The sequence below is a fragment of the Lissotriton vulgaris genome, chromosome 7, assembly GCF_964263255.1.
Source record: "Lissotriton vulgaris chromosome 7, aLisVul1.2, whole genome shotgun sequence".
In the NCBI taxonomy this organism is placed as follows: domain Eukaryota; kingdom Metazoa; phylum Chordata; class Amphibia; order Caudata; family Salamandridae; genus Lissotriton; species Lissotriton vulgaris.
The window spans coordinates 195,860,255-195,874,998 of record NC_141695.1 but is presented as its reverse complement, the minus strand read 5'-3'; the positions used below and the strand labels follow the sequence as shown (position 1 = coordinate 195,874,998).

General features: G+C 41.8%; 1 protein-coding gene across 1 annotated transcript in view; it reads right to left on the bottom strand.

Moving 5' to 3' along the window:
- Positions 1 to 390: 390 nt before the first annotated feature.
- The window catches only part of LOC147701175 (lens fiber membrane intrinsic protein-like), a 30,942-nt gene continuing 16,588 nt past the window's right edge, over positions 391 to 14,744 (bottom strand). Inside the window, exons 3-5 of the mRNA XM_086929931.1 lie at positions 14,173 to 14,322; positions 9,977 to 10,090; positions 391 to 770 (exon numbers count right to left, since the gene is read on the bottom strand). Of these exons, the coding sequence (XP_086786057.1) occupies positions 730 to 770; positions 9,977 to 10,090; positions 14,173 to 14,322 (305 nt within the window). The 3' untranslated portion in view covers positions 391 to 729. The remainder of the gene's footprint in view (positions 771 to 9,976; positions 10,091 to 14,172; positions 14,323 to 14,744) is intronic.

Here is a 14,744-nt window from a genome sequence, read left to right as displayed (position 1 = left end):
GTGTATGAGCACTGTCAGTATTACACATTGTGTAGCACAAGCGTCTGCGGCCCCTCCTGTAATAACATGGTGCCCAGAGGAAGCAAAACACAGGCAAACACGCCCATTACGCCACTGAGGTCCTTTCTGTAACACTAACCGTGGTTCTAGAAACCTACTCAATCAGTTTCACTTCGGAAACATAATCCCATCCAATCACTAAGATCACAGAAGCAACACAAATGGGTGTGCAATGACTGGAGTCCTCCAACATTCATCCTAAAACTACAGAAGACTAGAGGCCTAAAGCTAACTGTGAATACTTGTTAGTTTGGATGACGACCACCATAGTGTCTATATTGTAACACCAATATTAATAATCTGAAACAAAGTGTAGAACCTACAAAACCATTAGAAAAAAACAATTTATTCGAAAATAGATAATAAGCTCCACAATCCCTAGGTTTTGTATGTCAGCAATATCAAAGTATTTCACAGTCTATTCTTGTAGGAAAGTTTAGTGTAATGTTATGTCCTCTTCTGGGGACTTTTTAAAGTATGAAAGCTGCAAAGGTATCTTAACAGTCATGTTGCAGGTGTTCCTATGTTTGGCTCTATTTCTGTGCAAATAAAGAGCTGAACATATTGAGCACTTGCTCTGAAAGAGTCCAGCACTTGGTGGCTTCATGCCCGTGTTCTTGAGCACCCATCCATTCTGTTTCCTGCTTCAGGTCTTCCTCAGTCCACCATCTATTGAGCTTCTTTCTTGAAAGACACCAAGGCAACAACACCTGCTCATGAAGAAGCCACGAGAAGATGAGACACGAAGACCACAAGTGGAGAGAAAGAACAAAGGTCAAAGGTCAGTGGATAGGAAACCAACATTCTTAATGTGTGTATCAAACATTTAGATAGACAGAGTAGCTTCTCCCACCCCAGCTGTGTGACAAAAGCACCACACTTAAAACACCAACAAGCAAAAAACAAACAAAAACTGAGAGTGATGTTTAGCTCCCAAGCAAAAGGCAAATTCGGACCCAGCATCTATGTGCCTTGTAGTTCCCAAAGAGAGAGCTCTGCTGTTAGCTTCTGATGCATGTGCAGCACTTGGCATATGGGTGAATGCTGTCCTCCTGCTGCAGAAGGTCTCTCATCATTCTGAACCCACTATCAACTTCAATAGGTCTGCGCATGTGTTACTTATAGGAACAAAAACATTTTTTTGAGGAGCTTACTGAATGATGGGATTGTCAAATACAAGGCTGCCTCAAGCCTAATTAAGAGTTTAGCAGAAAATGTGCTTCATCGCAAACATAGCAGAGTGTGCTGTCCACCAAAACCTGGGTCCGCCTGCCTCATTTAGAGATAGAAAGACCTTAAAAATTCTGTTGATGGAGCCTCCAGCGGCTCAATGGAGTAGATGCTGCCAGAGTAAGGACATTGAGTCATCTGCCCTATTTAGAGTGAATGTTGTAATGTATGTTTCCCTGTCTATCACTGCCAGGAATCTAATGGAAATGAGGTACAGGAAACAAACTATAATATCCTCCACACCCTGTCTGTCATTGCCAGGAATAATATGGAAATGAGTTGCAGGAAACAAACTATAATATCCTTCATACCCTTGTAGGTATGTGCCTGATCCATTAGTTTTTTGTTTCTCAAAAGCAAACAGTTGCTTTGTTTGAAAGAACAGCTGGGCTGGCAGTCATTTCTACATTTATCAGGTGTCAGTCAATCCAGATGATGGATGTAATGTCCTTTGCCACACTGATGCCCTGTACTCTTTCAGCCAAACACCTAATCAGGCCCTAAGTCTTGACTCAGCCTCCAACCTCTTTCATTCAGAATCCTACAATTCTTATCTCTTTATCTCATGAAAATAAATGCTGCCTAGGTTTGATTTCACCTTATGCTTCTTATGCCCTTCACCCTGCTCTTTCTGTATCTTTATCTCACACTCTTTCAGGTTCTTTTCATCCTTGCCTTTACATTTGCCCTGTATTTCCCATCTTTCTTTTACTTATTTTTCTCCATATTGTGCTTTTCTCTCTCTAGCTCTAGATCGTCTAAAGATGAAAAATGAGTTCTGGTCCCCATCAACTGCAACCACTGCCACAAAGTATGCACTGAAGTTGGCCTCTCTTTTTAAAGTTTTTTCCTCAGTATACTGCTGCTCAGAAGAGGCACCCAACTTTAATGTTGCTACAGTATACTACCCATGCACATACCCCTGTGTTTTGGGTAGTAAGAAATTGCCACTTAGCATTAATGTGCACTATTTTGCAGTTGTGCAATGAAGATATAATTTTCGAAGATGAATTTTTTTAACTTTTCTTGTACTCACATCTGGATATTTCTGGGCTGATACAATTTCTTCCCATTCAGTGTGTGATTATTTTCCAGGACCCTTCCCTGTTTTATTGTTGGCAATAAGATATGAAATGTAGGGAATTGCCACATCTATATGGTTCTTGACTATTGATGGAGCAGGGTTTCGCGAAAAAATTAAACCTGCTCGAATCAAGTACCCCTATAATACGTACTAACAGTAAGTAGAAGTAGTAAACTAATGTGCACCACACATAAACATGAGGGAATTTGCTTTGTGCATGTATGCACTTCTAATGAATTATCATACAAAAGAAATAAACCTGTATTTGCAGTGTGCTTAAAAAGAACCAAAAGATACTACATGAATAGGCTGCACGTGCATCCTTAGTTGCATGTTTCATCCGGCTTTGAAATCATGAATAATGCCACTTTTGGCCAAATATTATGCTAGGTTACACTAATGGGGAATCATACACAGGTGGGAGGTAAACATTGAGGGATACAATGTCATATGATTAATGAATTTCTATATTTCATTCATTTCAGTGGAGTGAATGAAGAACCATCTTTTCTTAAATTGTCTATTGTAAAGGGAGGGCTCGGAATGGGAGTGAGATTGTCATGACAAAGCAACCAGAAGTGCTGAGTACAGCAGAAGATGCCTAAACGTTGAAGGCCGTGATGCTGAATGCCTGCCAAGGGCTGTGATCGACCACGTGAAAGGCGACAATATTTGCGGATGCTGTTTAATTTGAATAAAGAATGTTTAATTGTAACTTTTGTAAATTTCATGTGAAAGAGCTGAGAGTCAGACTAAGTATGGGAAGGGAAGTAGAACAATATAATAGTCAAAATGCAAGTGAAGTTACAGTGGTGTGACATCCCACCCTCCAAAAGCAACCAATTATCTATCAAGCTTCATACATTTTGCAACTAATGTGGGATGGACATGTAGATTTTTAGACTGTAATTGGTTACCTTTAGGGGTGTGGGTTTTAGGCTTAGGCTGGCAGGAGAGAAAAGGGGAGATGCATCGCTGTCCGTCGGTTTGCAGATAGGCCTAGCTGTTCCTATCTTATCCTGTTAGAGATCTTGCGTTCCTGCATATCTTTGGGAACCCCTGTCATCACCTGGGTCCAGGGGTGGTTCTTCCTATAGACCGTTAGGTATGTATTTAGCCTATGTTGTTAGCATAATATAGGTTTTAATGTTTTGTCTTTGAATCTTTGTCTCTCCACCTATCCACTCTGCCAACAAATTATTGATATGCATTATTTTAGATGAACCTATTGTCTCTTCATCTATCTCTCCGTTAGGTATATTGTTGTTTGGCATACTCATTTGCTGAATCTTTATCTCTTACTCTATCTCTAATTTTATTGCTTAGCGAGTCTGTATCCATTTTAAAATGTCTCCTGTAATGAGATTTCAATGTTTTTGATTGTGACCAATTGCAACTGAACATTTAACCTTTAATTGAGATAAAAATGTATTTGTTAACCTTACAGAGAGTCTGTTATTAATTCTGACTAAATGTTTGACAATTAGAATTATCATTGCCATCAACTGCTCAACTAATTGGTCCATCGACCAAATAGGGGAAGAGTTGATGTCAAGATTAGTTATAAGACAGATTTCCCAAAAGGATCAATGAGGAATATTTGATGTAAGCAAAACAAATTGACCCCAGCGCCTCAGGGATACTGGGTGAATGTGTATGGGCCATTGTATTAATGTTGTTGAGTATCGATCCCTGATCAATTATTGGTATTGGCGCTGGATCACTATGTTATGCTAGTCCATATGAAGCAGTGGCAAGATCAGGCCCTTAACAACGTCTTTTTTTTAATAGTTTGGCTACTTACATCTTTAGATTTTTGGCAAGACACCGCTGTCATGACTATAAACAGCTCACAACTGCATATAACAGCACAACACACACTATACAACATACAATGCATCATACAATATGAGGAAAGGGGCTTGAATGGCATGTTGCTGATGGTGCAACTTCATTTGAAGTATTCCCTTTTATTTTACTTATTTTATGTTTGTATTCTCTATTTTGTCTGAGTTGACAGCAGGCTATAAACCTCAGTACAAGAAATACATTGATCCCTAAGATGTTGTTGGAATTAGAATGTTCCCATTCCCTAAGGGCCTGACTGTGAGCATTAGGTATCCTGTTGTTTCATTTTGACTTGAGCCTCCCACTAATCTAGTGCTTGCATGAAGGCCTAGGCTTGTCTTCTGACATGATTGAGGCCCTGGACCTGTCCTCTAACCTGGTAGGGTACACCAAGTATGCTCTCATTTGAATAACCGTGGACTAATGTCCTTGGCATTAATGTAGTAGGTTACGTATGTAGAGTGACGGTGGCAGCGTACTGTGCTTCATGAATCAATAGTTGTGATCAGACCTTTTTATCTGTTTCAATGTAATGGAACCTACTGGCCCATTCATATAACGTTCCAGGTTTATGTGCTAACCCACATTCAAGTGCTGATATCCAAAGTGCACATTATGGGGCCGATTCCGATCCGGTAAAAAGCGATCCGAATAGCCGTTCGGAGCATTTTTTCCTGTTCGAATCGTACCCTGCAACGTCCCCTGTACGTACAACGAAGTACGATTCGTACCAGGAGCTGGACTCCGTACGAATCGTACAAAGACCGTACGACTCTAATCTCCGTATGAGTCTTACTCGGAACCCGCTGTATGCGACATCTATACAGTACGCAGCTGGTTTATATGACACAGCAAGTACGATACGTGTCGGGTACGCACCGTACGACCCTTTTTCTACGGGAGCTGAAAACAGCAGTAAAAGCAGAGTTTGCGATGAAACAGGTACGGAATGGCCCCCCCCCGGGTACGGCACGTACCCCCCATGATGGATGGGTACGGTGCGTACCCCTGCGATCATGGGGGTACGCACCGTACACCCAGCGTACATGGGGTACGCACGTACCCCATGTATGCTGGGTGTACGGCGCATACCCCATGTTTGCTGTGTGTACGGCGCGTACCCTGCGTTCATGGGGGGTACGCACCGTACGGTGTGTATGTGATTGTGCGCTTTTCCGTACGAATCGCCCTTACCTGACGTGGACCGTACGACTCGCGTCCTGATACCCCGGTCCGGATCATACTCGTCGGGTCGTACGGCGTGTGTACAAGTCGTACGGAGACGGCTCCGGATGCGAATCGTACGGACGGTAATTTTACCAGATCGGAATCGGCCCATATGTGTGTGCAGACTGTGTAGTTCTTACATTGTGTGTATGAGTGAATCAGAGTAATCATGGTATGTGGGTTCCATTTTAGAAGTCTCTGGCCTGTTCATGTTTACAAGATGGAGGAGAGATTGCTTTACTAGATAGTGAAATATATTGCTGACATTCATGAAGGTGGAGGCATAAGACCTAGAAACTGAAGAAGAAAAAGAGAAGCTAGGGCTTTCTTTAGAAATGTTAGTAGGTCTTTTGGTTAGAAGGGCTGCTGATTAGTCTTCCTGAGCACCTCCATTTGGTAGATGGTGACACTACAGGGTGAGATTGATGTCTCATTTGTTGTTCTTCTGGTGAGGCCATCCTTTGGTCCCTTTCCCAATCACTGTTCAGTGTGGCTGTTGATAGCCAGGCGCAGAAAGCTCACATCTCTCTGTGCCTCTGTTGTGGTACTTCAGACTGGAGACTACCCTGATGTGAGGAACCTCACTATACAAAGACTGGAGAACAGGCATGAGAGGTCTAATGAAAGAATGTCCAACACTGGTTGTAGAAGTATAGACAGAGATTCGGCAATACCTTTCTGCTGTGATTGTATACAAGTGTGACCCACTGACCCACTTGTTTCAGTTCCACATTCACATTTGTCAAGGAAGTACGTTCTTCTCAGAGTACTTAAAAGTCTGCAATCTGACCAGGATTAAAGTAGTTGTCTTCCAGTCCTGAAGTGTCTTGAGGCCAACCTGCCTACTGAGAGGGAGAAGGAGCATGACAACCATGCAGGTGGTGTGGTTGTCCAGAGCAGGCCAAAATCAGCTGACCATATACAACATACAATGCATCATACAATATGCGGAAAGGGGCTCAGGGTTTATCCACCTAGGAAGAGATGGTATCTGCATGCTCCATGGACAAATCACAGTCCCTCTCAGTTAGGTGCCGGCACAGTGAAGCAGTTAAGTTGTGCCTGAACAGAACACGCCATTGTGACATTATAGAGTTTATTACAAGTGGGATTGTGCTGCTGTGACACTCATGAACCTGTGCCTGCACAGGCTGTACCATTGTGACATTTTGAAACTGTGCCAAGTGGAATTTGCTGCTGCAACATCATAAAGCTGTGCCAGAGTGGGGGGGATGCCTTGTGTTTCAACTGCACCCAAGCATTCTACGCCAAAAAACCCAGCAATATAAGCCAGTTCATGCTGCCAGAAACAATGTGCCTTGAGGCCACCCCATGAGGCTTGACCCCACAACCCACCACGCTAACTGACCCTAAGTCCAGAAGTGGGCTTAAGGCCGGTGAGAGACTGCTACCACGCCAAAGGTTGTTCACCTACACACAAAGCGAGTAGCGGCCTAGGATGCTGCCTTCGGCGGACCTGACGTGAGTGCTAGAGCACTCCCCAGCGTATCTCCTCTCGGAAGAGGAAGAGAGAGGCTGATGAGTGCAGTGGATCCCTGTCTTTGCTGAACAGCAGATGAAACTCCATAGTGGTGAGATAAGGACAATTAGGTCTAATAAGAGTAACTGAGCAAGCAATCTCATTAGAGGGGGTACCACTGCACCTGTGCCTGACACCTACTGAAGGCAGAACTCAAAAAGGGGAGAGAGGAGAGTTGAGAAAGAGTGAAGGAAGGAGGGAACTGGTCGATTACCATGACTGTTGAGTTCTGAGCTTGAAGAACCCCTACACTTCCCTCCTGAGTAGCCTTTTGAATGCTGCCATCTGAGAGTCAAGTGTTGAAGCACTTGCCACACTTTGCAGCTCAATAGTAGAGCGGACCCAAGGACATCATATCCAAATTATCCTCCTCTATTGTTACTGGTTGTGTACATTCTCTCACAGTTCACCCAATCCTCTTGCTCTTTCTCTGCCACTTGCTCTTCAATTTGTTTGCTTTTCTCTTTTGGCACTCATTCGCCTCCTCCCTTCATCTTTCTCTCTCCCCTTCATTCCCTACTCTTTCCTGCTTCCTCCTCCTCTCTCTGCCAGCCACTCTTTAGCTCCCTTCTGTCTCTACATCCCACCTCTCACTCTGAGTATTATGTGTTACAAATATGTGCAAATAAAGAGATAGTTGGCATGCTACGAAAAATAAAAATAGGGATGTATTGGAGTTTAAATTCTGGCTCACTTGCATGTATGTACTGGAAACCTTTTAGTAACCTTGACTTTTCCTGATTGTGTTTAAATGTGATGAATTCTAAATGCAACAAATAAGAAAAGCTCTCTGGTTGGAGTGGCGTTGCTTTCTCAGGCATTTGACAAATGGAAACATAGAGAAACCAGGTGATAGCTTATCCTAAAGTTTTTATTTAGAAAGAGAAATGTGTGCCTGAGTAAGGTGAAAGCTAGGGGATGGAAGTTGACATCAAGATGAGTGTTAGTGTTAACCAGTGTTACAGTCAAGGATCAACATTGGAGATCCTAATGAGCTTAGGGGCCCGATTTATAGATTGAGTGTAAGCGCACTCCATGGCAACGCTTACTGCCAAGATAAGGGATCTACTGGCCTCTGTAGATGCGACTGGGTCATATGTTTAATCATGGTGGATACTACTCCGCCTTTGTAGTGATTAAAATCCTCCAATTGCCCTGTAGAGTAAGGGCCATCAATGGCTGACCTGTATTTCCACCCATCTGATTTAGATGCACATAACAGTTTTACCTCCTGTTACTGACTGGAAAACCCTGACGGTAAGGAACAGTTGAAACTGGTACATGCATCCATGGTGAGGGGAGCGTTGCCTTTTTGATTTTCAAAAACAAAATCCCATTTTGGTATTTTCTTTTCAAAAAGAAAAAAAAGAAAGCAGTTTAGTGCAGTGCTCCGTCATGTTATTGGAGCGCTGCACCAAAGAGCGAAATGCATTAATAGAAGCCGCAGCGACAGCAGTTCCTGGCAATGCATCATAAATGACCACCAGCTTGACAGTCATTTATGAATATGGTGGGTGGTCCCACTGAACTACGGGTCATCCATCAGGATTGAAATCAGGCCCCTGGTCTTGAAGTTTATTAGAATTAGGAAAAAGCAATGAGGATCATGCAGAGACTTGATAGCAATGTTAGTTAGTGTTAAGTATTGGCTTTGGGAATCACGGTGGGACTTGGTATTAAAGTTTATCATAGGTAGGGATCAGTGTTCAGAATAATGGTGAGACTTGGTATTAAAGCTTATTAGAGGCAGGCATCAGCATTGAGGATCACAGTGAGACTTGGAATTAAAGTTTATTAGCAGTAGGTAGCAGCATTGAGGATCACGGTGAGACTTGGCATTAAAGTTTATCATAGGTAGGGATCAGTGTTCAGAATAATGGTGAGACTTGGTATTAAAGCTTATTAGAGGCAGGCATCAGCATTGAGGATCACAGTGAGACTTGGAATTAAAGTTTATTAGCAGTAGGTAGCAGCATTGAGGATCACGGTGAGACTTGGCATTAAAGTTTATTATCGGTAGGGATCAGTGTTCAGAATAATGGTGAGACTTGGTATTAAAGCTTATTAGAGGCAGGCATCAGCATTGAGGATCACGGTGAGACTTGGTATTAAAGTTTATTAGCGGTAGGTAGCAGCATTGAGGATCACGGTGAGACTTGGCATTAAAGTTTATTATAGGTAGGGATCAGTGTTCAGAATAATGGTGAGACTTGGTATTAAAGCTTATTAGAGGCAGGCATCAGCATTGAGGATCACGGTGAGACTTGGTATTAAAGTTTATTAGTGGTAGGCAGCAGCATTGAGGAGCATGGTAGGAATTAGGCCCTCATCACTATGTCGGGGGCGCACCATTGCGGAGTCGGAACCGACTCACCCGGGTCGGCATTATTTGCATGCAACCGCACATGGTGTGGTCGCACACTCCCATTTCTCTATGGGAGCTTGTGCTAAGGCCGTAAACCCGGCCATAGCACAAGTACCTATAGAGAAATGGGTGTTTTTGTTAATCCCTGCACTGCGTGGCAAGCACCTGATGGGGCCTATTACGCGGTGCAGGGACTAACAGGTCCCCCAGAGCTGCAACCGGAGGCTGCTGTGGCAAGGGGGCGCTGCTAAATGCTTCCAGAGTCACTTTCTGACAGACTTTTCATGTCGGAAAGCGAGGCATGAAAAGCCTGTTGGAAACCAACAACAGGCTGGCCGTTGGAAGTCAGTCAATCCAACTGGCCGGTTTCAAATCCGACAGCCTGTATCGTAATAGGACTGTCGGATTTGAAACCAGCGATGTAAGACAGAAAGCCTCTGAACCACGGTCAGAGACTTTCCAATTCATATTGTAATAGGGCCCTTGGTGTTAAAGATTATTAGTGGTAGACATTGGGGTTGAGGATGATCGTAGGACTTGGTATTAAAGTTTATTAGAAATAGATATCAGCATTGCGGATCATGGTGGGAACTGTTAAACTGTATTAGATATCGGACCTCACCTGCCAACAGACTCAGTCCTGCGGAGACCCAACCTAGGGCATACGACCAAGAATATGAAGCATTAACTCCTGCGAATCCAGTGAAGACACTCATAGCAATGATGGCGCTGCAAGCTGGGGACAAAAGGAACAACATGAGGCATCTCTTCGCTCAGGGAAAGCAGATGAGGCAAGAGTCAGCTCACCATCAGGAAAGAATGTTGACTGTTTACTTTGATCACTTATATTTGTTTCATGTGGGAAAATCATTATAGTCATAGTTCCATTTGTACTCATCCTTTGCACTAAATAAATGTTTTGTGATTTTTGGGAAACTTAAATAAACAGAAATAAGTTAGTCAGTTAGTCAGTCAAAGGAATGTTTATTTAGACCATTGGTTTTTAAACAACACAGTGACACCTATATTCACCTTACCGTAAACATTTAACAAATTAAGTAAGATATATTACAGTATTAAAATTTCAACAGCAAAATTCATACTCCAACCAATACAACTTAAAACACAGAGAATGCAATAATATTTAGATTCAGCTTCATACTCATGTAATCAAAAAGTTCTAACAAAGTTGTCGGAATGCCATTGTTTTAAAATTGGATACTTGAACATGTCCGTTCTTAGGTGCCTAGATATACATTTTCAATTTATTATGCAGTGTTGACTCATTTGGAGTTTCTCATTTAAAACCAAGATAAAAACTGCGACATTTAAACTTCCCGATTATATTTGTACCATTTCATTTCTTATTATAACTGCTAAAATAATTTATCTGAAAACAAATTCATTTTATTTATTTGAGCATGACTTTTTAACTGCAGCCATAAACCTTCCATTAGCAATTGAAATGTCCAAGTAGTGTATGTCAGTAAGAAACTCTACAGCCTGAGCCCGATTTGTAATACCATATTTAAAAAACAGTGGGCGCAAAATCAATTTCCGTAAGGACAGCACCTTTAAGCAATCCCGTAACATGTGCAAAATTCCGCATTTTGTATGGAGCCTGCATTTGCAGTTCGCATCAGGTTAGATCATTTCCATTTTTGTTTTTCCATTTGCATAATAAGGACTAACAGCAATTCTTATTCTTAATAAATTCGCACTCAAGCCAGCTGTTTGGCAAGATTTCCAGGTAAGGAAACCAGGCTCCTTTCTGCCATGAATTTAACATAAATTCCCACACAGATATTGCCAATCCATTTCCTGGGATAATTATCTCCCTATTGACCTCAGCTCACTCTTGTAGACTTCTACTTGCAGGGTTTCATTACATAAGCTCACCTTCATATCCCTACAAACAGATTTCAGATTATTTCTGACCCCCTTTGCACATTTTAGTTCACAGTGATGGATCTTGCAAAGGAGGTCAGAAATAATCTGAAATCTGTTTGTAGGGATATGAAGGTGAGCTTATGCAATGAAACCCTGCAAGTAGAAGTCTACAAGAGTTAGCTGAGGTCAATAGGGAGGTAATTATCCCAGGAAATGGATTGGCAGTATCTGTGTGGGAATTTATGTTAAATTCATGGCAGAAAGGAGTCTGGTTTCCTGACCTGGAAATCTCTGTTCCTCTCCCTAGCCCAGTCTTTTCCAGAATCTTATTGAATCCATTTGGGCCATTATGTGTCAAGAGGTCAGACCCACCTCTAGTCTAATGGCCTTTATGATGGAGGAGCCTGGCAGGGACATTAAGGTCTTGATACATTTCCCTTCTTCGGTGTCCCACCCGCTTTAGCCACTAGTGCAAATCAATTCAGCTCCCTATTGTAGTTGTGGTGGTATCATGGCCACAAAAGCTTTCAAAACTGGTCTATGTGACATATCCCCATAGTGTTGGTTGAATTTTCTCAAGCCACTCACTGAGGCGAGGGCCCTCACCTTTAGGGCCTCCAGGTGGGTATACCAATTCAGGGGCCTTTCAAACCATATTCCTAGGTATTTATAGTCATTAACTGTTTCCAGTTTAGTGGTCCCCAAATACCAGCTAAACTTATCAACTTTTTGACCAAAGTAGACTGCTTAGTTTTGTCAATATATATGGTTAACTGTTTGTGACTACAGTAATCTCTAAATGCATCCAACTTTCTCTATAGATCCATCTCTGTCTGATCTAAAATTACAAGCTCGTCTGCATACAGAAGGCATTATATGTGTTTCCCAAACATTTTTAGGGCTAGCGTCTTTTGCCCCGCCAGGGTCTTCAGGAGATGCTCGACAAATATGGAAAATAGCAATGGGACTAGCCCGCAACCCTATCTTAATCCATTATTAATATCTATTTAGGTAAATATTACTAGCACCTGTATTAATATTTACTGCCCTTTGTTTTCTTCTCAGCATCTAAGCAGAAGTGTTTGGTCTGTAATCTGCCAAAGGGCATGGATTTAGGCTTTTGCAGTGAAGTTCCAAACTGCAAGAAAGAAAGAAAAAAAGCAGGAGAGCCAGAAAAACATACCAAAAAGGGATAAATAAAAGAAGAGAAAAAGGAAAGAAGAAAGAAAGGAAGCAAAGAAATGAAGACAGATAGAAAAAAGAAAGGCAGAAACACACGAAGAAAGGCAGAAAAGAAGAAAGGTTCATGCCTGTGGTGGGTGCCATGTGTTCAAGGGAGACACTACTGGCAAAAATATGTACATCATTCATCATCAAGAAACAACTCCATTAAAAATGTTGCATCTGATCTAAAATATTATTTAAATGTAAATTAACGTTTACCAAATATAAACTGGCAAATTGAATGTATTCATCTAAACCCAAACAGTTTGTTAGTGCTGCTCATGAAAACAATGCACCTCATGTTTTGCAAAGGAAGCACTTGATAGTAGGAGGAATGATATGTTATGCTAGGCTATGTCATGCTATGTGATTTGTATTTGTAAACCACGCTATCGCCCGCGAGGGGATCCTGCAACTTACCGGCTCTTGGTTGATTCAAGATGTGAGACACTATTTCAAGGCAATAGCGAAAGGCTGCTGATGCCAAATAAGCCACTTGGCTATGCATTGTACACAAGAGGTTGACTCTTCCAGATCTAATAAAATCCAGGATACATTCTGGGTACATTAGTAGAGCATAGTGCTTCACTGTCACGTTAGCAGCCAGCCCTATTACCATCATTGTATTTTTTCAGTCTACAAATGCCTTTTTGAGGGGATTAATGACTATACAACGCATGACTTTACCATGCATGCATTTACCTCCAATCCTTCACCACGCAGATGCCTTTACTTCGCAGATGCTTTTACCACGCATACCTTTACACGCAAATGCCTTTACCATGCAAGGTAGGTATAGTTAAGGTAAGCTTACCCTCTACCTTTTTATATCCCCAACTATTTTTAATATCAATTATAAATGTATTTTTTCTTTATTTAGGGAGTTACCCTCCAAACCTCCCTTTTCCTAAATTATCTTTACTACCCATACCTAAACGCTAAAAATATCTTTAAAACCCTATACCCTTACCCACCCACACACCCTACAAATTAATTTATCACCTGTATCACCTGTATCATTACCCACCCTTAACCCCTAAAAATACTCTTACCACCCTATATTCTAATCCACCCCAATCCCTAGAAATACCCTTACAGCCCTATACCCTTACCCAAAACTATACCTTAAAAATACCCTTTCCACCCTATACCCTTTTCCACCCCAATCCCCCAAAATGCCCTTATCATCCTATAGCTCTACCCACCCCAACTCCCTAAAAAATTTTGTACCACTCTATATCCCTACTCAACCCAAATCATAAAAATACCCATGCCACTTTATACCCTTAACCACGCATATACCCTAAATTTATCTACACAAACACACACTCACACACACACACACTCTTACCTTAAATATACTTAGCTTGCATTTTAAAGGCATGAGTGGTTAAGACACATGCAGTGTAATGGCGCTTGTGTGGTAAAGGACAAGCATACTAAAGGCATGCGTGGTCAAGACAATATTGTAAACCTTTGGTAGGTTGCAACTTTTAACTTTACTGAAAACAAACATTGTGGTATAAGATGCCATCCTCTCCTCTTCTCAATGCTCTGCGGGATCATTGTTTAACAAATTGAATCAATGTCATTAACAGTCAACTATGTGATAAAACGATTAGTTGTAGAATATCTCATCATATTTAGTGCAATTCTTATAGAGACACCAAACTGTTCTAAAACAAAGTTAGTATAAATATTCACCTGCACCAAAATTCAGGATGGTCACCAGCAACTGCTTATTCATCCCCACCAAAATTTTCTTGATCCAGATTTCAAGGATCTGCGTGACGGCAGACCCCACCAACAACAGGAACGAGATGATGCTGAAGGCTCGAGTGGTGTCAATATCAGCTGCAAGGAACCACGAAAAAGTTTCTTAAAGTGATTCAGAACATGTTTCATACATCACTCTGATTTTGAGTTGCTAATGGGAATTCTGGTGATGGTTTGGGTGAGGTTGGTGCTCCCTCCTAATCAGGGCTAAGACAAACATGTCATTTCTAGAAAGATCTATCTCCCTCCACTTTCGAAAGGGATTAAAACCTCCCCAAAGAACAACCTGTCCATAAGTAAAACTATTTGTTTGTAAAGCCTATTCATCACCTAGGAGGGTATGGCTCACACCTGTATGTAAAAACCTTGGGACACGTGATAGCGCAGTGGCATTAAGAATTTTGTGTACATCAACTCAGGAGTCGATAGTTATTGGGGTAGCCAAATATTTGGGGTGGGCCTGGGCAATTAGGCGGCGATCCTTGGGGAGGTCCAGTTAA